The sequence below is a fragment of the Peromyscus eremicus genome, chromosome 17 (assembly GCF_949786415.1).
Source record: "Peromyscus eremicus chromosome 17, PerEre_H2_v1, whole genome shotgun sequence".
In the NCBI taxonomy this organism is placed as follows: domain Eukaryota; kingdom Metazoa; phylum Chordata; class Mammalia; order Rodentia; family Cricetidae; genus Peromyscus; species Peromyscus eremicus.
The window spans coordinates 51,651,220-51,675,963 of NC_081433.1; the positions used below are offsets into that span (position 1 = coordinate 51,651,220).

Genomic DNA, 24,744 nt, shown 5'->3' on the forward strand with positions numbered 1-24,744 from the left:
TTTTGAAGAAAGCAACAATAAATCCAAATTCTAAAATCAATTCTTAATATACATTTATAGGTTTGTCAGTCACTCAAAGTTAATCTTGAACATTTTGTAAATTGTATAATTAAGGATTTTATATCATCAAGTCCAAGGGATACTAATGTAATAAGTTGACAGAATTTACAGTAAAATATTAAATTAACTAATGTGGCTCTCATTAAAGCATTTATAATTAACTTCTTATTTCTACATTAGATTAGATGTTGGACATTTTATAGCATTTAAAATTCACTCTGCTTCTTCATAACAAAATCATTTTTACAATTATTAAATCATTGGATTAGTTTTGGAAATTTTGTTCCACTGAAGGAACCATTTCTCAATTGCAAACTTGCTCAAAACTGTCCACAGTTGTAATCATTTGTTGCAGGGGCAGTTAAGGATTCTGTTTGTCCACAAAAGAGTTTTTCAACAAGGAAACATGAAGTGTTTGAGGATGTTAGTGTTGTATTAGTCACCGGGTGAGATTCTTGCTTCCTGATGTAAGCTGAATTAAATCCCTCTCCTCTGCATTTCACATTGGAGCCAGAATGTCTACCTCATTTCATTTTAAAATAATTTGCTCTGAGCAAATGATGGGAATATCTTCTAAAGAAAACATGTTACATCAGAATTAGCAGCTGCGGTTCTTTTGTGTAGGAAGATAATCATGGTCTCTTCAAATATGAAGTTAGATTAGAGTATTTTCATCATATCAGATATTCAGCTCTAAAATATTATCTTAAGGAGGATTTTAAGACACATGTTTAACATTTTATAATGTGTCATATTTCTAGAAAAATCAATTCAGGCCCAAACCAAACTACATTAAAATATAAAATCACATGTTTTTTTTTAATATTTTGTTTTCCTTCAATTCTGTTAGTATTCTGTTAACTACTATGAAAAAATCTGGGTTATAAAGTTACATAAGTACCTCACATTTATTAAAATCTGAGACTTTGAGAAAGTCCACTTAAAAAACTTTGCATATGATGATTTAAATGGATGTATATGCATATATAGTTTTGTGCATGCATTCACAATATGTGTACTTATACAAAATATAGACGTGTATATAATATTGTAAGTATGGCTGCAAGATATATGCTACAATTATTTTGTGCCTAAGTATGCACATTTGGTCTGTATACGTATGTGTTTGAACTGTTATCTTTGTGCAAAATCAATAGTAACCGTAGAATTATTTCATGTTTGTTAACTTATAAATGCAAATTTTTCAATGATTTCTTTTTTTTTTTTTTTTTTTTTTTTGGTTTTTCGAGACAGGGTTTCTCTGTGTAGCTTTGCGCCTTTCCTGGGACTCACTTGGTAGCTCAGGCTGGCCTCGAACTCACAGAGATCCGCCTGGCTCTGCCTCCCAAGTGCTGGGATTAAAGGCATGCGCCACCACCGCCCGGCTCAATGATTTCTTAATATGTTATGATATGCCACTTGGATGTGCAAGTCAGTGTCTGAAGAGGCAATCAAGTCCGTGCTCCAATCATAGAGTCAAGTATGAGAGATACATCATACATACTGAAATAGCTGAAACAAAACACAAACATACACAAAGGACAGCTCAGGAGATGAACTGTCAGTTTCTATATTATACTTCTGTCCTTTCATAACTTAAAGTTCTGTAATCCATAGTATCAATAATGTGACAATTTCTGAGCCGTTGTATTCCTCTGTGATTTCTAACCCAGATTGCACCCTGAATAGCTGTAGTACTGCCTTGTCCATGGAACAATTAATTATAAAGAGTGTGTAGGATGTCCCTTAGCAACATAGATATGAATGAAAACACTGTGAAATTACATGTAAAGATAATATGCCTAAGCATTCTTTGACTTTCTATTGACATGATTAAATCTAAATGTATTTGAGTAATATTTTATTTCTTTTTTTTTATTTACACAGTGCAAACTAGAATATCAGGCATGTGTCTTAGGAAAGCAGATCTCTACCAGATGTGAAGGGCATTGCCCATGTCCATCCAATAAATCCATAAGCACAGGCAGAAATGTTAAGAGAGGTAAGTACTACAAATTCGTTTATAGCTTTATAAAAATTTATATATATATTAATGAATATCAATTAATGAAAATGGATACAAAGTTTGCTTTTACACCTATGACTAGGTATGAGAACAGCCTCTCCTCTGTCAGCTTATTCTCACTGGAGCCTCAATTATATAGAGAAAACTTTCCCAATCTTTCAATTTTATAATTAAAAAATAAAATGAAACTTGCAGGACATTTATTTCTTATTTGGTAACCAAATATAAAATCTCTAAAGCATTTTTTTCTGAAAATTGTTAGTTTTAAAATGTGTGCATTTAGTCTGATATTTGTAGATCTAGAATTGAAACTTAGTTGATCACATACGAAGTTGCTTGAATATTGTTTTTTTTAGAAAAGATGCCTACCCAGCGTGCAGTGTATTTATGCATGTGAATTTCAATGGAACAATTAAATAAATAAAACATTTTAGAAGCTTGATAAAGTAGTAGTATCATATATACTTTGTGTTTTCTTAGATTGCTCACTGAAATTTTCATGGTTTTGTTGTGTGCGTGCGCATGCACTGGTGAGCAGCAGGTATGTGAAATTGCCATTATACTTTTGAAAAGGTCTACAGAGTGCCAAAATCAACATTTGAATTGATAGCTGTTTGAATCTCATAATTTGAGAATTATCATTCTATGACAGAAAAGTATTCATTACTGGTCTTTTCTTCAAAGTTTTTGAATAATGGCTACAAAGCTAGGAAAATGTGATTTCATGTCAAATTTCCTTAATTCACACTACACTATTTTGAACGTGGTACGCTGGATTTCTGTATTATAACAAAAATGTCAAGGCTAACAAATTTATAAGAAGCAAAGGTTAATTTGGGCTCATGACTCAGTGGTTTTACTCCATGATTTTGATATGATATCACAGTATAGAACTGTGTGAAAAGCAGGAGGAGCATTCAGTATATAGTAAGTAGCCAGGAAATAGATTTCCAAATCATTTTCAAGGGCTTATCTCCTAAGGCCTAACTTCCTACATAGACTTCACATACTTAATGTGAAGATTTCCCGACCCTAGCAGTGTCACAAACTTGGAAGTCTGAGTATTCAGTCCAGGAACCTTTAAGGGACTTCAAAGGTATAGCTCATAGTATAGCTATTGATCCGTGTTTTAATCTCATGATGAATATGTTATCTCAGACCTATTGTCTAAAACTCAGTGGTGTCACATATTAACATATCAACTAGTAAAGTCATAACTCAGACAAATATTTTAAATAAAATAATATGAAGACACTGACCTTTTGTTAAAACACCTAATTAGTATTATTGTTCAAAAGAAAATTAAATGATTTTAAAGTTGTCAATGAACACCCATTGTTCAGATACATGCACAGTTATGTCAACTTCTCCAAGTGGCTGAGATGCCTTTTAGTAGTAGCCCTATGCTTTATATATTGCTCTGCTGTCTCACAGTAGAGTAGATTAACTTCCATACTTGGTGACATATATCATTTTTCTCTCTGTATTCCAATCTGTTTTTCTTCAATACCCTCTAAAATAAATTTTGGCACAATGAATATATCAATTATCTCTACAACATATAAAACTAACTATACTTTTCTTTCAACTGAGATTTTGATATCTGTGCCTTCCTCAATCTGCTCCCAAATGAATATATTTCCTCAATTGAATTGAAGAATTTTAACTCTAATAATCATATCAGGAATGATATAAATCCTACCATACTCAGTATTCATGTCTCTTATTTTACGTATAGATCATTAAGAACTTTTGAAATGTCACCTTGATAAGTGTTTTCACCTAAATTACCACAGCCCTTCAACAAGGTTTCTGTTCAATAATATTTCCAAATTTCAAACTTACTTTTGAATGAAGAGATGTGTTTTACATGGTATCACATTATCATGTCATCTCATAACCTGTGACAGAATGCCAATATGAATTAAATTAGGAAAGTAACACATCTTTAAAATAGAACTCCCAGTGAATAAACAGTAATTGTTTTGTATCACTTAAATATTCGTTACAGTATTTATATTAATATGTCAGGAAGCAAACTTTTCTTAAAGTCGTACCATCAGGGGATGAAGATAATTTGAGTTCAATGGTGCATCAAAAGAGAGGTAAGAGGCTTTTAAACTAATTCTGCTCTGACAGATTGTCAGGGCAAAGTAAGAACAGGATTTTGCCAGCTACTGTGAAAAAGCAGTACAGAAAATTTTGAATGTCATTTCTCCACAGTGCCAAAGGCCAAGAGGCATGGGAAATGTAAAACTCAGTTCAGCATCATTTCTAATCTTCCACCTGTCATTTATAGTAGAAGCATGTCTTAGGGCAACTGTGCAGAGCAGGAAATTTTTTTAATGTCATGTCTGTTATAGAAGTAGTGAGAAGGAAACTACACTCTATGAAATAGTTCTTCAATCTTCCTGATCCTCCCTCTGAGGTCAAACTGATATCACACTAGGTTTTCAGGTTATTAATTGCAGAGTGAACCTTATAATTTGCTTGATCCTTATCAATACTAATAAAAATAGGTTTTATTGATGAAGTAGAGAAAAGTATATTTCATCATTATTCTCCTGATACAGTCCATAAAGGATATACGTAAATTGGTCAAGCATTTAGACTTAAACATGCTTAAATGAAGAATTAAAAATAATTTATACTTTTAGAATCCTGGATTCTAACTTTAGACACGTGTATGAACTAATCCTTCAATAAGTAACTTGAACATAATTTTCACATATCTCACACTTCTTTCAGCTTTCTCTTCTTATAAAAATGCCCCAGCATCACCTAAAAGAAATACTGTTTAGCTGTAAGAGGTATTATTTGAAAGGAATACCTACATGATTAAAAGAATGATGACATTTCAGCTGATTATAAAAGATCAACGCATGTTTGTATAGCTAAGAAAATATGATACTTATTATGAACATGAACTCTAACTAGATCATTTCCATAATTTTAATATATACATATAAAATGCAAATATCTATTTAATGAGACTTATAGAATCAAAGACCATCTAGAAAGATCTTAGGAAAATATCATATTTTCTTGTAACTTGAAGATGCTACCCTATGCATGTATTTAATTGCAATAGTTCCTAAGCAGAGAAAACCTTACTACAAAATTAAAAGTGCTCTAATCTGTTATTCATTTGATTCTTTAGGTTCAGGACATTATTTATTTGACCTTTTCCTGTTCTATCTGGAGCGTGAATCGTGCCTCATGCTTACTGTATTTATGGGTCTCCTAAGCTTCAGTTTCTTATTGTGTCTTTGCTTCAACCCCTGCTCTTGGGTGTACGGCCTCAGAGTGTGTGTATCTGGCTTTGTTTCTGCTACAGTTGCCTGTCATCACTGCAGCAACCATATCAAGGTGCCAGATGAAAATGTGAGAAAGAAACAATGTCTTATTTTGTCATGGCATCTTGGCCAGTCAATGGGCCTGTGGCTTAATATTGATACCTTCTCCCCTAAAAATGTGAAGACATTCGGGCAGTTTTTTTCTGTTTTGCTTTGGTTTTGTTTGCTTACTTTCTGATTATTCATTGAAGCTCTATCATTTGTCACTCACAGCCTTCACCTAGTTGGTTAGCTACTAAGATAAAATGTTAGTGTAGCCTGGCCCACAGTCAAGACAAATCTTTGTCACCCACCAGTCCCACAGCCGCTCAGACCCGACCAAGTAAACACAGAGACTTATATTGCTTACAAACTGTATGGCCGTGGCAGGCTTCTTGCTAACTGTTCTTACAGCTTAAATTAATCCATTTCCATTAATCTATACCTTGCCACGTGACTCGTGGCTTACTGGCATCTTCACATGCTGTTTGTCATCGTGGCAGCTGGCAGTGTCTCTCTAACTCAGCCTTCCACTTCCCAGCTTTATTCTCCTCCTTGTCCCGCGCATACTTTCTGCCTGGCCACTGGCCAATCAGTGATTTATTCATTGACCAATCAGCAACACACTTGACATACAGACTATCCCACAGCATGTTGGTAGTGAATTTCAAGTTCCCCGGAATCACATACACATACCTGAAGAACGACTGTATACCTTGGAGCTGAAACCAGAAGTCATGCAAAATATATTTACAACATAAATTACCCAACAAGTGTGAAAGGATCATTAGTTATTACCTCCAATTACCAGAATATAATGACAATTAGTGATCTTTTGAAAAAAAGACAATGCAGTCAATACAACATCAAAAATAAGAATGGAAAGAAGGGGAGGTGACTCCACAGTTAAAAGCATGTGCTCCTCTTCCAGAGGATCAGACTTCCACTCATAGCACGTATGTCTTATAGCTCACAACAGCCTGTAGCTCCAGCTTCTCCTGCTTGGCTCCATGAAGACACATAGACATGTGAGACACAGTTACAATGATGCACACACACACACACACACTCATACTAATAAATATAAATAAAAATAAAAACACATGTTTTACAAAAGAGATTAGAAGGGAAAAGAAACATGCTGGCCTCTCTTCGAAATATTACATATTATTACATTATACATTTAATGTTCTCACTTTCTGACTTAGGTTATCTGGCAGCACAAGTGTATAAACAAATTATACTAAAGGTTTGGTTGATAATTCTAAAAAAGAAAAGGAAATGTCAAGGATTATAACATTATGGTTTGCTCCAAGCATCTCATAGTTACTAATTGCAGACTTCAGTATCTAATTTGGGACGTGTTTAACACTGATTGCTTTAACTTAACATCATGAAATATCAGCAATTTGCATTTTGTAAAATGAACAACACTGTCCCATCACAATTCCTACTGATTTGGCAAAATAGTACCATAGAAACCCCCACCCTAACACTCAACCGAGCATTCATTGGTTGAACCCAACAGAGCTGGGTCCATTAGCAGAGTAGCAAAATCATGACGTTCTGAATGATTAATGAGACACCCACTCAGTTTCTTCTTTAACTAAATTTGAAAATTTTAATTGAGTTTTCATAGAGCACAGTTCTCCAAAACTTTATTTAAGAATATTAGTCTAATTATTCAAAAGATAGATTATATTAAAAGTGTACATGGGTAGACTTAAATTCGTGTCAGGGCATCATGGCATAGGAAGTGAGATAATGGTGATACTGCATACAGCTTGGGTCAGAGACAATATATTTGTGTTTAGTACGTGCTTGTTCAGGATTTATATGGAGATAACAGAATATACCCGCTGTTTTGTATCTGCCTTGTATTATTGAAGAAATGGAACCCTAGTGGTAAAGCTTGGCAGTTTAGGCAACTTTGTCTTATTTCTGACTTATGAGCAGATAAAAGGATGAAGAGCATTAGAAGTAGATTACCGTTTCCCAGAGGAACCTGAGATTTCTGAGATTCATTTTCGGATCTACACTTGAATACTGTGAGCATTCCCCTGAGAATATCTAAGTGTCAGCTTTAAGAAATGTTAACTTATTACGCCAGGTTATTGCAGATGATATTCAATATAAGATTTGATTCATATTTCTTATTTCTAGAATGTGTAGCTTTAGCAGCAAAAACAAGCCAGAGAAGCACAGTAGCAAAATCACAAAATATGAGTGGCATGATAATTTGAAGTTGGCTCCTTTATCTTCTTTTTTCTTTATAAAAACGTATCAAATTTGTTTCATTTAGTTTCATATTTAGAAAAACTATTTGATGATTACTGTAACTTAAAATTCATTATCACAGGTACAGAAAACATTAACAAGCAGTTAAATACTGTAGTGAATAAAGTTACTGGACCATGCATGCAGAAAAGCCAGGTTTAATAGTCTCTCGAGTCTGTTTTGCCACTGAAAGGTTCCTGCTTTTATACTTTAGCCTTTTTATTGCAGTTCCTGCCATTACTGCTACACTCATGAAAAATTTTCCAAATTTAAACCTTTATTGGTTTAAATTAAAGTATGACTTCATAAATTTGAATTTTCACTTTGATCCTGTATGAGTAAAGAGTCACAGGACATCGCTACCATATTAGTTACAAACAGAATATAAACAGAAGTAGTGTCTATGCAATCAACAAATTATCTGGTGACATGAACTATTTCACAGTCCTAGTGAGTGCAAGGAAAAAACGGATCCCAAGGTTTCATAAGCACGTGGTGTTTTCACTGCTGGCTTTAAGTCATGTTACCCTTCTTAGCAACTCATTTAAGAAAGTGACAGTGTACAAAAGTTATATCCATGGTCAAGATAATGAAACACCTATGTAAAATGAGGTTTTAAATTGAAGAAATGTCTTAATAATTGCCAGCTGTGTCAAAGGCTAAAGTCATAAGACTGCAAGTAGCCATAATCATTAATAAAATTTTCTTTTGAGGAAGTCAGTAATGCTTCCATTCCAAAAAATAAGCAGTGATTTTAAAATAGTGATTAATATACTTTATCTTTTTTAAGCCAAAGTAAACTTTTCACCTCAGAAGGTAATTCTCTTACATTCCGAATATCATCTCTCCAGAACTGAACCTCATTTTAAACTACCATTTAAACAGAATTCATAGTCTAAAACCATTTTTCTCTATATGGTGTTTTTTACCCGAGAACATTAAGCTCCAAAATGGCAAATAACTGTCAGTTTAAAGAACTGTCACTACAGATTAAGCAGACAAAATGCTTGGGACCAGTAATGTTTTATTTTTATTTTTCAGATTTTAGAGTATTTTATAATACCTTGAGGATGGGATCCAAATCCAAACGCAAGGTTAATTTATATTTCTCATGGCTTGATGATAATTTTTATACATTTTGATTGCACCTATATTTTGACTGCAACTCATCACAAAATAAGGTGTTGAATTTTCCACTCTTGGCATCATGTCTGAACATGGGTGTTAGATTTAACAGTGCTTTGAGTTTTGAACTTTCACATTATGTATGCTCCACCTGTATGGTAACTGCTAAATTAAATACCCGTTAGTGGGTTCCAGCAAACTTCTATTTCTAAACCTAAAATTTACTACAGTATTGAGTAAATAAACATGACTGTTCTATATGGTTAGATTTAATTTACTGTATAATACTATCACGAAATCGACTGGAACCTTAGTGAGTCCTTCCAAAGCTGCAGAATTTTCCAGATAATTTTTCTCTAGTTGCAGAGTCTCTTCATCTTCAATCTGCTTTTAGCTGTTTAGCTTTTGCAAAGTTTTCTTGACATTTTTGTTTCATCTTTTGCTCCTTCTCTCTGGCTTCCATCATCTTGGCCAGTTTCCAGGACAGTACAACACTAGCTAGAAACAGTGGCATAAGGGCCAAGCTGACCATTGTAAGGAAGCCATATGAGTCCTTTGAAGCCCACCCCGCAACATACTCAGCCTAAACCTTTATATCAAGCATCTTCAAAGCAAGCAGAAAGCTGGAGCTTATATTGGAGTAGTCATCTCTAATTTTTTTCTGGAAATATAAGTGAGCCAGTCACAATTCAGATGGCCATTGGTTATTGCATTTATTTTGACCATACACTTTTGAGAGGTTTTAATCCTATACAGTGGATGAGCACCAGGAAAGAAGGAGGAAGGCGGAAACTATCTTCTTAAACATAAACTGAAATTGAAATGAAGCCATTTAACTCCACAAATTATTTTTTCAACGTTATTTATTCATTTACTTCAAAAGTAGTTATACCACATATATAGCATATATAAAATGTAAATATATATGTATGTGTGTTAACAACTTTAAGTACAGAAAGACTTTATGTTAAGTGAAAAGATTTTTTGCTTCTCTGTTTATATATATATATATATATATATATATATATATATATATATTTAAGACTGTTGATACCACCATTAAAGATACTATAACACTTTTGACAATTTATATGTCTAATATTAAATTTTATACCATGCCTAAAATTTAACCATTCTGCTTTTTGTTTGCCTTGACATTAGCCTATAGCATTCATTATTTTATCATTGAAACTATTAAGCAATTACTTTTAATTAATTTTTAAGATTATTTAGTATACATCTTTAATCAGTAATATCTTTAACTCTTAGCCATACAACTTTTTCTGTAATTATGGTATTTCTCTTCCAGTGCCCTTATGAAATGTGCGTGATATCTTTTATAAACAAATAATGGTAGCTCTTCTATAATAAGCAAGGAGTTTAAGCCTAGCCAGTTAGAAACACTTTGTATTCATGCAATGAGCACAGGAGCGGTCCCACTGCCTGGATGCCTCCCAAACAGATCAAGCCAATCGACTATCTCACCCATTCAGAGGGCCTGATCCAGTTGGGGGCCCCTCAGCCATTGGTTCATAGTTCATGTGCTTCCATTTGTTTGGCTATTTGTCCCTGTGCTTTATCCAACCTTGATCTCAACAATTCTTGCTCATATAAACCCTCCACTTTCTCGCTAATTGGACTCCCTGAGCTCCACCCAGGGCCTAGCAGTGGATCTCTGCATCCAGTTCCCTCAGTCATTGGATGGGGTTTCTAGCACAACAATTAGGGTGTTTGGGGGCTTATACAGGGTCACTTGGCTCAGCCTGGGAGGAGGGGACTGGACCTGCCTGGACCGAGTCTGCCAGGTTGATCTCAGTCCTCAGGGGAGGCTTTGCCCTGGAGGAGGTGGGAATGGGAGGTAGGCTGGGGGGAAGGGGAGGAGGGAGGGAGGGGAAAGAACAAAGGAATCCGTGGCTGATATATAAAACTGAATTGTATTGTAAAAGAAAATAAAATTAAATTAAAAAAAAAAAGAAACCCTTTGTACTGTAGTGGATGAAGAGTTGTGCCATATTTATAGATTAAAAAACCAATTACTTTTTTCTTTACCAGCATTTAGCTCTCTCCTCTTACATTTTTCATTCATTTGAGAGAATTAAGAAGTAAGGACTGTGGAGTCCTTTATAGATATGTACAAGACATTACTTTATAATCATCACTTCATTATTACCATATTATTCTTCATCTAGAAGGTCAGCGACAGAGAACTTGAAATGAGTGTAGGTGTTAGTTTCTCATAGAACATCATGTAATTTGCTAAAACATTATCTACAAATTTCATTCAAATTTTACTAACTTCACCAAGGATCTTCTTGACTTTTCCTGGGAAATTTGAAAATGTTTGTTCACCCAATATGATACAATGACCACAGACCAATGAAACAATTTCCAACAAGTTTGTCTCTGTGAACCAACAAGTTTACTTAGATTACTGACAGGAATGTGGATGAATATAGTAACTACATCACTGAAAAGCCCACCCCACCATCAGTGTTGACTCAAGAAAAAAAAAAACAAAAACAAAAAACAGTTGTAACCCTTACAATCCATGGCCATTAAGAGGCATTTTTCAGCCGGGCGGTGGTGGCGCATGCCTTTAATCCCAGCACTCGGGAGGCAGAGCCAGGCGGATCTCTGTGAATTCGAGGCCAGCCTGGGCTACCAAGTGAGTTCCAGGAGAGGCACAAAGCTACACAGAGAAACCCTGTCTCGAAGAAAAAAAAAAAAAAAAAAAAAAAAAAAAGAGGCATTTTTCATTATGGATTAAGACACGGCATTATTAGAATGGGCTTCTAATATATGTTAAGATCATAGAAAGTGGCTTCCCCTTTTTAAAATGGCACCTTGGCATTTTGCTGGTTCTGATTTCCAGGGCTTATGCAATATTCCTGCTATCATCACCCTAGTAATTGGGCATCTACTCATATAACTCCTTATTCCTTCAATCCATCTTAACTGCTCAGTAGGCCCAGTACAATTGAGAACTGCATTGTTGATTTCTATACTTACTGCAAAGCTCAGGATTGTGTGTAATAAACATATTTTAACAGAGCACTCAGTTTTAATTATTAAGACTTCAGATGAGAACAAGAATGAGATAATAATACCCAGGCTTGGCATGCAATAAAAAACAATGGACAGAGTGTAGTGTTAATAAAAATTCTATGACTGACTTGCTTCAAAATCCTGGAAAATCTTTTTGACACAGTGTTATTACTTAAGAGCTTATGTTTAGAATTATCATAATACAAACAAGAAAAAGGCCACTTAACAGTCACTGTTTGGAATGGAAATACAATGGCATAAGAATCTAGAGGAAAACTACTGCCTGATAATTTGGAAGTGGTCCAAGTACATCAGCTTTATATCAGTTTGAAAAATGCCAGAAGTCAATTAAGAGGGAAAGGGCCCAAAATTTCTGCGGTTTCAGTCTGTGGTTACTCACCCCTGTTGTTTGTGGACCTATAGTTGCAGGGAAAATTGTAGTACATTGTATACCTTTGTGCTTGAGAAATCTAGTTAGGTAACATGAGAATAAAATTCCACATTGAAGCTTCGTATACCAAAAGAACAAAATCCAAGTATTTCTTATAAATTGAATAATGCTCCCTACGGAATGTAAAATAACACATAGCTACATAAATATGCAATGCATAGTTCTAACTGTAAAAAATTGTGCAATTAAGGAGGACTATTTGTAAATAGTACTAGTGATGCTTTGAGGTCAACGTAAGAAGCCATATGGTAGGATCAAGATTGAGATAGAGAGCTTTTAAAAGAAATATTCTCAGGGCTGGAGAAATGCTCAGGAATTAAGATACTAACTTTGCCTTCAGATGATGAGCAAGCCTCCGAGCACCCATCTTGGCCAGGGCATCTGATACCGTTTTCTGTCATCCACAGCAACCTATTCATAAATGCCCCCCCCCACACACACACCTGTAAATAAATATAAGTAGATATTAAAAAGAGAAGCATTCTGGCTCACTATATGTTTACCTGATTTATATGTTGGAACAGGTTTTTAAAAAGGTATTATCAAATCCTCAAGATGATTTGGGCAACAGTAACATTAACAGCACTTTACAGACTCTGTAAATGAACACTCAAGAAGTTAAAGATTGGATCAGTACTGTTATTAGTACAATTTAACCATACCTAATAATTATATGAGAAGAATTTCACATTTATAAAATTTGAAGTTCTTGTACTATAAAATGATAAACCTAACATATGCCCCATCTAATTTATAATTAGTCTGATTATATTTCTTTAATGTTATATCATTTGTGTCTGAGCCCCTGACCTTGAAATTTTTAATCTTTTCATTTTTAAATCTACTTAGTTTGCTATATCAAATTTAGTTGGTAGGATTTTGACATCTTATTTTGTGACAGTTGTATCCTCTCCCTTTGTATGACTCCTAATTTGGTTATTTTCAAATATCCCAAGACATGAAGATGTATCAAATGCATAAAGTAGGAAGCGCCCCCCTCCTGCTCTCCTCTAAATTTAATCACCATGCCCATTTCTTGGCTTCTATTTCTGACTGTGAGGGAACCTTATCCAGTTCTAACCTACTTGCTATATGAACTCCTCAATTTATATAGTTTGTGGGAGGTGAAGTTGCTGCAGATGAACAGAACCAAGGTGCAAACATAATCTGATTTAGCTAAATATCTCTTGAAAAAAAATGTCATCATTCAAGTTAGCTAAGGAACACAATATCAGTATCTACAGAAAATGAGACAAAATACTATTTGGGAATTGCAGAAGTGGAGCAAGCAAACTCACAGGTGTGCAAACAAGCTATTATTGCACGGAAAACATAGGGAAGAATGCCATGAGAATCCCAGGGCAAGTGCATTCTGTAACACATTTACAGCTGTTGGCAAAGGCATTATTTGCACAGGCTTCCCTGGAGTTTCTATTGCAGTAAGAGTTTCCATTGTAATGCAAAATTACATCAGCAGAAAAAGCACTCAGTGAGGATCTTGAGTTCAAAAGCCAGTTTTTCTAGCAAGGGACTACACCATCCTCCAAGAAGCAAGCCCCTGACCTCCCCCTACCCGCCCCCCCAAACACACACACACCACCAAGGAAAAGTATTTAATTTATTTAATTAATAAAGAAATTACTGTGGATTTCAATCTTTACATACTACACAAACATTCACTGAAATGTATTCTTTTGTCAATTGAGGAAGTACTGACCTAGAATTTTAAAGAGAAATTCAAGAAAATAGGATTTGCTTGAACTGAAGTGTACCTCACTGAAAATGGCCTCAGTGTATCCCATAGAGTGCTCACAGGAAAACAAACAAACAAACAAATAAAACAGAGATGGATGGATTACCTGGATGCTTTCACTTAAACTACTTGATAGAATGTCTTTCTTCATGATGTGACAGATACCTTCAAGATCTTTTCTTATGCAGTCATTTCATTTTATCACTCGGCTTTCAATAATTGAACTGTATGGAACAGATTCACTCCAAGTAAATATATTGCTTACCATATTTATCACTTGGAAAGATCCTGTTTGTTCCTGATGAACAATGAATCAAGATGAACCCAGATGGCTTTCTTTCTTAGGGTAAGAAATAATGAGGATTTCCAAAAATTTGCTAAGGGAATGGGAATCTATTATTACCACTTAATAGACTTTGTATTAAAATAAATATGTAAAATGATATCAAAAAGTTTTAATCCAGAACTTATACTTTCTCAGAGAGTCAACAAGCTATAGAAAAAAAAAAAAAAAGCTTACAAGAGAATCAATGCAAATCATTGAACTCTATCTACTGTATGCATAAAGTTGTGAATATATGTCACTATGGGTGTGTGACTACATCCCATGTGAGGGAGGTAACAGAAGCTTCAAGTTTCTTCTTCTATGCTTCTCAAAACCATCACTTGCAAGTGGCAATGAGGAGTGTTTGTGCCAATGTTAAACTCTCTCCTCCTGATTCATGACCATCAAACTTCCTCCATGTCCTCAATTCAAGTCATTGAACCCTGAATAGTTGAAATAATAGGTGATATTGAACCTTATGTATATTTTGTGTTTCTTCTACCGTCTCATGTATAAGAAGGTTTAATTAATTAATTATGAATAAGAAATTAAACTCATGATTAATAATCAAGTGGGAAAGGCTTAGCAGTATGTTGTGATAAAAAGCATGACTATTGGAGTGTCCATTGCACTATATATTCACTCTTCTTTGTATTTTTCATGGGGGATGATACAGTGCTTGCAGGATGACCTGAAAGTAACCAAATATTATAGGTATTAGAGCATAACTTTAAGTTACTAACGTAAAGGTTACATGAACACAAGAACTGTGACATGGTGTTCCATACTTTATTTGATGCATACAAAAGCTGCAGATTGACCAACAGGAGGGTAAGTAACACTGTGTGGACACAGTGGACAGAGATGGCTTATATCCATGCTAGGATACAGCCAGACCATTGAAGCTTTCATGTAGCTGGAAGTTTCCTGTGTCCTGCCCAGTCCCACAGCCACACAGACTCAAATAAACTTACAGAGGCTTATATTAATTATGAACTCTATGGCCATGGCCTATGGCTCAAGCTTCTTGCTAGCTAGCTCTTATAACAAAACTCAGCCCATTTCTATTAATCTATATGCTGACACATGTTCCATGGCCTTACCTGTGTATCATTACATGCTGCTCCCTGGATGGCAGGATGGTGTCTCCTCTGCCTCTGCCTTTCTTCTTCCTGTCTTTCTCTTCAGTCTCCCACCTAGCTATAACGTGACTTGCCATAGGCCAAATGGCTTTATTTATCAACCAATCAGAACAACACATATTCACATCATGCAGAAAGATATCCAACAGCACTTCCCCCTTTCTATCTAATAAAAAAGGAAGGTTTTAACTTTAACATAGTAAAATTACATATAATATAACAGTAATCAAGCAAGAATTATAGTTATAATATCTAGTCTATTTGTATTTGGCAAAATTAAAGAAAATATTCTATCTATCCTATATTTGTGAGTCTAAGACAAGATTTAAAACAAAATAAAAAAGCATAGTAAACAGAGGATGAATAAACAGGGAAATAAAAAAGCTAGAGTTATCAGTGAGTCTAAAGTTTCATATCTAATTTATCTTTTATCATGACTAAGGTAAACTATATAACTATCTAGTCTTCAACTACATCAAAGAACCCAGAAGGATATAATATTACCTAAGTAAACAGGAAAAGCATTGAAAGCAACTTCCAAAATTCTGGAAATGACAGAGACAGCTACCTCCCTCAACAGTCATCCGAAATTCCTCTGCACCGTTGGGGCATTCATCTTCAGTCAATAAGCCTAGAGATTTCTATTCCTGTCTCCCTGTGTCCTGTAGAACATTTGGCAGTCTCCTCTGTGAAGCAGGAACCTGAAGAAATATTTTGCCCCATTTTGACAAATTCAGTGGTCACTTTCTATGGGTCCTGCATGTTTAATTTATACAACATAATACCAGCTATTTTTGCCAAGGAGAAGATAAACTCCATATGGAGTGTCTTCAATGCCCATCCTCCTCTCTGAAGTAAATTGGTACTACCAAGAACAGATGTGTCTCATTGTGAAAGTACCAGTAAGCCACAGCCACATTGCAACTTATAGATTAATAGAAATAGGTTAAGTTATAAAAGCTAACTAAGGCAGGACACAGGAAAATTGTTAACTACACTTTTATTCTAATATTTCACATGGCTTACACTTGAAAACTGATAAATTGCCTATTGCTTAAATCTTCTATTTAATATTTTCATCTATAGTGATTTCCTTAGCTACTTAAGAGCATTCTCTCTCTCCCAGTCATTTTTATTTATAAAAAAGTGCCACATTTCCCATTAGTGATATGATTGTATTTGTAAAAAACCTCCACTACAGGGAAAAAGGAATTCACTTTTGATAACTTACCAAAGAAAACATTATAAATAAAATAACATCATCCCTGCAAAGTAAAAAAAAAAAAAGTATATTCATTAAAGCATGATTTTCCCATTGTCAATTGTTTTTCTTCATTTGACTCATACTTCAGATAACACATTTATATTGCTTATATGTGAAAACACTAGGCAATCTAGCACTCCTTCATTGCTACCCTGTGGAAGAATTGAAGTTTTATTAAACCATCTTATTGTTACAAGGGACTCTATAGTTACTAACTATATAAAAATTTTCCTTTACACTATTTCTTTCTAATGAAAAATTCTAAGTTGACTGTTTCCCAATTTATAGTGGGTAAATTCTTCCAATTTGTAACATTTTATTTAATTCTGGGTCACTATTTTCCAAACAAAGCTCATCATTGGCATATGAGCATGAAAATGAGATTAAAATGAACAGCATGCAATTGTTAAATACTTTGGATATTTTTTATGTTAGACTCAATGTATTTTGCTTTTTGAGCTAGCCATGATTCTATGGGGTAAAGTGTTGAAAGGATGTGGTTAAAAAGTAATGTGTTTTGTTGTGAAGTTGACAAAGGGTGAATTTGTAATACTTTTAATATGATGGGATCAGCTGCTTTAAGTTCCTGTCTCCAAGACTTCCATGATGGATTATATCCTTAAACTATGAAACAAAACAAAACTTACAAGTTTACATTGCAATTGTTGGGCGCTTTATTACAGCAATTAAACAAATAACTAACCCAATAACCTATTGAAAATGTGAAGTAAACTACTAGAAAGGAATTCAAAATAATGTTTAGGTTTTCAGGCTCCTAAGACTACAAAGAAGCTATGGGAGGAACGGATTCCTCAGTCCCACCTAAGTTTGAGATAAATTAATCTAATTGAAGGAACAGTAAGCCAAACACAGAATGATGTCTTCAATTCTGATAACAAGTTTTAAGACTCCAGTTTTATGTGAAAAAATATTCATAGAAATATATGTAGGTAGCAACAATTAATGAGAAAAAAGGCATAAATTGGAGAAAAAGATCAAGGAGGTATATTAGAGAGTTTAGAATGGAGAGGGGAAAGGCAAAATGATGTAATTATATTAAAACCTCAAGACTATAAAAGAAATTTTTTAAAAACAAAAATACAGCATGAAAATAGCCACATTTCATGGTCTATTATAGCTATTGTTTACCCAACATTAGCTGCTTTCTTTGCAATTAATTACTAAAAATTTAATTTTATACAATTTTTAGACTAACATTGTCTTGATGGCAAATAATTACTTCCATAGAATAGATAAAGCAACCATGTAAATATTCATCAGAAATAATGACTTTTTCTTTCATCTATATAACAACTGAGATTCCCCTACACCTCTCTCTCTCTCTCTCTCTCTCTCTCTCTCTCTCTCTCTCTCTCTCTCTCTCTCTTTCTCTCTGTGTGTGTGTGTGTGTGTGTGTGTGTGTGTGTATACTGACTTGTTGAGTAAAAGACCTGATATTAAATATATAACCTAGAAAACACACACATAAGTGTATGTTGTTTGAATATATCTTTATATATACCTAAAATGAAAAGGAACAGTGAACATGAACAGAATGATGTTGTCATATGTTTTGTTAGTTTCTTTATAATTATGTTTTCTAATTATATGATGATCTTATTTTCTGTTTCCTAAAATTTTAATTCACTCTTTTCAATTTAAGTAATTACATTTTTATATAATCATTTTACTTTATATTAAATACATAATATGTGCAAGTAATTTCATTTTCCTTTTATTATATGTATTTTTGAAATATATATGTACTTTTATATATTTAAAACTGCTATTGTATGCTTGTTAATGTTGGCATATACAGTTTTAATAAAATTATAGATTTTTTTATCTTATCTAATAATTCTCAGGTAAAACAAACATATGAAGTAAAAACATCAGTAGCATATGAAGATACAGACTAATTTATGTCCAAATTCAGAAGACAGTTTGGGTTAGCTAGAAAGCAGCATTTCCCATATATCCAAGAGCACATATCAAAATAGACCTGTGAGGACTACACCAGCCAAGAACCTATAAAAATCTTAGTAGTAAGTATTCAAACATCTGAGAAGGGCTGGAGGAATATCCCTAACTCTCAAGTAGAATATACAAACATGATTTTCTCAGTGACCATTTGACATTTAATTAGTTCTAGAGTGACCCATCAGTATAATGGGAAACACCTTATCAAAGGCCTTCATACACAGGTGTTCTGTCCATGCTACAGAGGCATATGAGCTTTTCTTCTGCTGTATAATCAGATAGATATGTTATTCCACTCTGCTTTGGCAAAACCTAAAGATTAACAATGTAGAATAACTCCCTGAATGACTGAAACTAGCCTCTCAAGCAGACAACTTCCATATGTCTTCCTCTGTATATAAAAAGTGTACATAAGTAACAGTCGTTTTCAACCTGAAAGCTAAAAAGTTTATATAGGACATATCAGTTATTCAAATACAACTTTTAAATGTTCTGTGAAGTTTAACTTAGTTATATGAAAGATCAGAAACTGCTTGGGAAAATTTGACTCCATAACACACTTGAGACTTGATATTGGATGAGGGGAAAATCCTAGGTTTTGTACAGACAGAGGAAAGTAATAAATAAATCATAAAGATTCCATAAGGGTCTCTGGTCAAAGCTTCTTAGTCCTCTAAATGATACTCCCCATTTGGAACTTGCTTCTCTACCCACTAGCATGGATTCAACACATGGATACTGATCTTAAGGCAGTGTTATGGAGATCTTATTTCTTTGATTATTCAGTGTAGACCTTGATGATTTACTGAGTAGAGGACTGTAGCTAGAGTTTTCCTGCTTGGCCCACGGTCAGGGCAAATCTCTCTCACCCGCCAGTCCCACAGCCACTCAGACCCGATCAAGTAAACACAGAGACTTATATTAGTTACAAACTGTATGGCCGTGGCAGGCTTCTTGCTAACTGTTCTTATATCTTAAATTAATCCATTTCCATTAATCTATACCTTGCCACATGGCTCGTGGCTTACCGGGATCTTCCCATGCGGCTTGTCATGGTGGCGGCTGGCAGTGTCTCTCTCTCAGCCTTCCACTTCCCAGAATTCTTCTCCTTGTCCCGCCTATGCTTCCTGCCTAGCCAATGGCCAATCAGTGATTTATTTACTGACCAATCAGCAACACACTTGACATACAGACCATCCCACAGCAGAGGACCTGGGATCAAATGGATGACCTGTAAAAGCAGCAAAGAAAAACTAAACTATCAAAATTCTGTATTACAGGATGCTTCTTCTACATAAACAGCATTAATTTAACCATTTAGAGCAGGACTCATGGCTGTTTGGTAATCTCAGCCTCTGCCACTATCATGATGGCCTTCACATGCCTTGTATTTGGATCATGGTGCAGGTGAAGGAATATAACCACTGACATGAAGGATTACAAATCCACACTACTGAAGAAAATGACCCACAGCATGCATATGTGTTCAAATCAGCTAATCTCCATTGACATGTTAGGGGTCACATCACCTTTTAACAACCATTTACACACAAGTTTGATAAGTCTTTGTACCTTTGTCTTAAAATTACTGTCACTGTGTTTTCTAGAACAGGATTTCTAAAAATCTTTCCATTCACAAGCCTATGTTTGTCAAGAGATTTTTATGAGATCTTCCACCAGAGAAGACCATCTGGACATGACTTCAAGCCAGTAGAAAGTATTTACTAGCTTTCTGGCAACCCCACCGTGTGATCAAGACCCGAGTGCTGTAGAGCCTTTCTTAGGATAAGCTTTTAAGCACAAAAGCACATCCTGGGTTGACACATCTCAGTTATCAAGAACAGATAGCTGGAAACAGAACTACAGAAGCCAAAGAGTAAAGTTAGCATGTTTAGGAACTTTGCCAGAACTGTGGACTTTGATTGATTAGTCCCTCGTTGTCATTTTTGCAAGTGTTTCTGGGCTCTAAGGCCAGAAGGGAACTTCCATCATGGCATCAATTGTATTAAGATCTGACGGCCTGTTACAATCCCAGATATATAAGTAGATAAAATAAATATGAAAATCAAATATTAACTGATAATATGTCATAAAATTACTTTAGGAAAACTGTTTTTGTAACTATAATATTGCCATCTGCTCAAGAAAAAAATCAAAATTTCATTCTAATGAGATCAAAGTTTTTTATTTTATATTAAAATTAAACTTTGACTAAATATTTGACACTGTAGTATGTGGAGAGCATTTTCAAAGTTGATTAATACTTTGAGTATTTGAAGGTCAATGCTGAATATACCCTTTGTCATAAATATGAAATACATAATTAGAAAAGCATATCCCAGGTCATTTTAGATAAAGACTTACAAGCAATTAACAACAGTTGAGAGATGGAAACTTAGTCTTCCCCAGGGATGAGTCCCTTGATTGATATTCTAATACTAAGCAATCAGTCCTAGAACATAGACATGCAAGTTAAACTTAACAGATTCAAGAGTTTGGATTTATACCTCTGTTTAGATGTATATGTAACAACAATTGTCAAAGAAGAGGTGTCTCTATGAATTGGGATTGGAGCATGTTGTGAGAATATGAGGCATGGAAAAGATGTAATTATATTTTAATTGAGTAAAGACAGATGAAAAAAAATTATTGGAAATTCTAGCTTAATCACAGTCAAAATTCACTTTATGTTTCATGAAGCCCAAGTTAGCAACAGTTTAAAGCCAAACACCAATTTTATATCAAATATAACAAAATAAAATTAAAATGTATACTAATTTGATAGTTATACACTGAGGAATTATTATAGTAAAATACTAAATGTCTTTGAATTTTTTCTTAAAACCTTATGTTTTTAAAAGAGAAAATATTTTGTATAGTAGACTATAAAGATTGAGATTCGTAAACCTACAGAGGTCTTAAAACCCTGAGTCAAGCCGGGCGGTGGTGGCGCACGCTTTTAATCCCAGCACTCGGGAGGCAGAGCCAGGCGGATCTCTGTGAGTTCGAGGCCAGCCTGGGCTACCAAGTGAGTCCCAGGAAAGGCACAAAGCTACACAGAGAAACCCTGTCTAGAAAAACCAAAAAAAAAAAAAAAACCCTGAGTCAAGGTGTTCCCAGCACTATTCAATAGACATGCATAGTATGAGTGCATGCAGAATTCGAAGTGAACACTGTTCAGAACTGACACTGCACTAATATTGCAGAAGGCAGCATAGATGAGCCCAGCAGGATCACCTCAAATTCACGGCCCATTTGAACTTGGATTAATTTCTGGCTGCCACATGTAAAATGTTTTAGTGTTGGCAAATTTTTGCAAACCCCATATTCATTTAGATGACTCCCATGTAGAGCACAATCTGTAGTTTAGAAAGCTGGGCACTAGCCAATGAGGATAGCACCATGAAGAAAACTTCTAGGCACTTGGAATTCCCAGATATTTTCTTAAAGCTGTAATTCAAGACCTCAGGACATGATCTGAGTATTTACTTCATAATCCTTTTGCGGATGATTCTGATGGTTTTCCTAGTACATACAAGATGCAGAATTGAGATAGCTAATAGACAAATTAGAGTAGTTAGTAAGAGACTAAGACAAACATTCCTCTCTGTCTCTATGTGTCTGTGTGTTTGGTGTCAATGCATTTGTGTGTGTATTAAATATGGAAACATGTATTTTGAGGAAAGATGTTTTTAATTCATATAAGAAATAATTAACTAAATATAGGAAAACTTTGTACTACCTAGAAAAATGTTGGAAAATATTAAGAAAATAAATAACTAATGTGTTAACTGTAAAGGTGTGCTAGTTTGAAGACAAAGATATAACTGCAAAAACCTGTGATGAGTTTTACTACTGAAACTGTTAATCTCATGCAAATATAGTTACTATTATTAAAATATGACTAATTACAAACATTCGTGTAGCTACTGTCAGTAAAAGACAACAGGTATGGAAAGGATATGGAGAAGTTGAAACTCTTAAAGAATGGAAATAGGATATAAATGAATGTCACAGTTCTTAAAAATAACGTAAATTAATACATGATTCTGTGATTTCACATGGATAAGTATAGTATAAAATTGATAATAAAATATTAGTATATCCATATTCATAGAGGTATTATTTCCAGTGGCCTAAATGTAAAAATAATCCGGATAGCTGTTGAGTGATATTTTGTCTAACATAAGTATGAATGTTTAAATGTCAGATAAGATTATTCATTTGAATAAGAACAAGATTTCAGACACGTGTTCATTATGGATGAGCTTTGAATGAACTGTGCTAAGTGAAATGAGCCAGTTGTAAAAAGGAAATGTCCTGTCGCTCCATTTGCTTGTGATAGCTAAAGAAGACAAATTCACAGGACTAGAACGTACAGTAACAAAGACTTAGGAGATGTGGAACAAAGTGAAAAAAAGTCTACATTTTACAGGGTTTCTCTGTGTAGTTTTGCACCTTTTCCTGGAACTCACTTGGTAGCCCAGGCTGGCCTCGAACTCATGCTGGGATTAAAGGCGTGTGCCACCACCGCCTGGCTCATGTGAACTTTAAAAAAAGTGTAAAATAGTAGCTTCTGGCCAGGCGGTGGTGGCGCACGTCTTTAATCCCAGCACTCGGGAGGCAGAGCCAGGTGGATCTCTGTGAGTTCGAGTCCAGCCTGGACTACCAAGTGAGTTCCAGGAAAGACGCAAAGCTACACAGAGAAACCCTGTCTCGAAAAAACCAAAAAAAAGAAAAAAAAAAAATAGTAGCTTCTTCTGTGTTTTATTGAGTGCCCCAAACCAAACAACTAATCAGTATGTCAGTGAACAGTCTAATCCTGATTATAGTTTTGTAAATGTTGAAGTGTGACTAGCAATATATTTTACTTCACCTGTTGGAAATTCTTTAGCAAGAAATGATAGTGACATGATTGATGTAGCGGCACAGCACATCAGCTCCATTAGTGACATGTAGCTGCACAGAGGGGAAATGACACTCAGCACGTGTTTTCTTCCCTAGCAAGCACACTGGCTTCAAGAATCCCATCTATGCTCCCTGGTACAAGCTGCTCCTACCCAAGCACTAAACCAGGGCAGGGCAAGTCTACACATTCTCAATTAGTGCATATAGGAGAGATTGGTGCTGAGTTTCTTCTGTTCACCTGGACCTGTTTGATGTCAAGTGTTTGCTTCACACAGTGTTCAGCCTGGAGCACTCAAAGCATATGGCAGCTCCCCAAGCAGTTCAAATGAGAAAGCCAAGGCCTTTTATTGACCATTTCCCTATGTTGTACTTTATGTCTTAGGGCATTTCAAAGCATCACTCTGTAACAAAAAAAAAAAAAAAAAAAAGAAAGAAAGAAAAAAAGAATTCGGCGCACGGCTCATACCTGACAGCCAAGTGATTCAGGGTTTTGCAAACCATGACAGCCAAAATAGAACATCAGTAGTTTATCCTGTCTCTCTCTGTCTCCTCAAATGTGAAATGCATGTTCTCCAACTCCTTCCTTAGTCAAAACAGGACTATCCATGCTGTGCTCATTTGAAGAAGCAATTTATCAAAGATTTTCTGCATTCAAGCCTCTTGTAAGTAACTGGCAATACAAAATCTATCAGCTATGGGCTAGAGAGATGGCTCAGCAATTGACAGCATATATTACTCTTGTAGAGGACTTGTGTTGGATTTCCAGCACCCACACTTGGGAGCTCACAAACATTTAGACTCTCAGGTCCAAATAAGCCAGATACCTCTGGCCTCTTGGGGCAAATGCACTTACGTACACATACTCTTACACAGACACACACCCATAATCAAAAAATAAATCTTTAATTTAAAAGTATGTTAATTTTTTACCTAATTGAAAACTTATGTGTGTGTAAAATTAGTGTGTGTGTGTGTGTGTGTGTGTGTGTGTGTGTGTGTAAATATTTTTAGAGCACATTGCCTGTGGTGGGACATCTTAGACAGCCTTGATGC

At 34.9% G+C, this 24,744-nt stretch overlaps 1 protein-coding gene and 1 pseudogene across 6 annotated transcripts in view; one reads left to right on the plus strand and one right to left on the minus strand.

The window, feature by feature from the left end:
- Spock3 (SPARC (osteonectin), cwcv and kazal like domains proteoglycan 3) overlaps nucleotides 1-24,744 on the plus strand; it is a 350,556-nt gene that overhangs the window by 258,052 nt on the left and 67,760 nt on the right. For all 6 annotated transcript variants that reach the window (XM_059244713.1, XM_059244714.1, XM_059244712.1 and 3 more), the window contains one exon: nucleotides 1,948-2,062. In XM_059244713.1, the coding sequence (XP_059100696.1) occupies nucleotides 1,948-2,062 (115 nt within the window). The remainder of the gene's footprint in view (nucleotides 1-1,947; nucleotides 2,063-24,744) is intronic.
- Nucleotides 9,203-9,427, minus strand: LOC131894461 (small integral membrane protein 15-like; annotated as a pseudogene).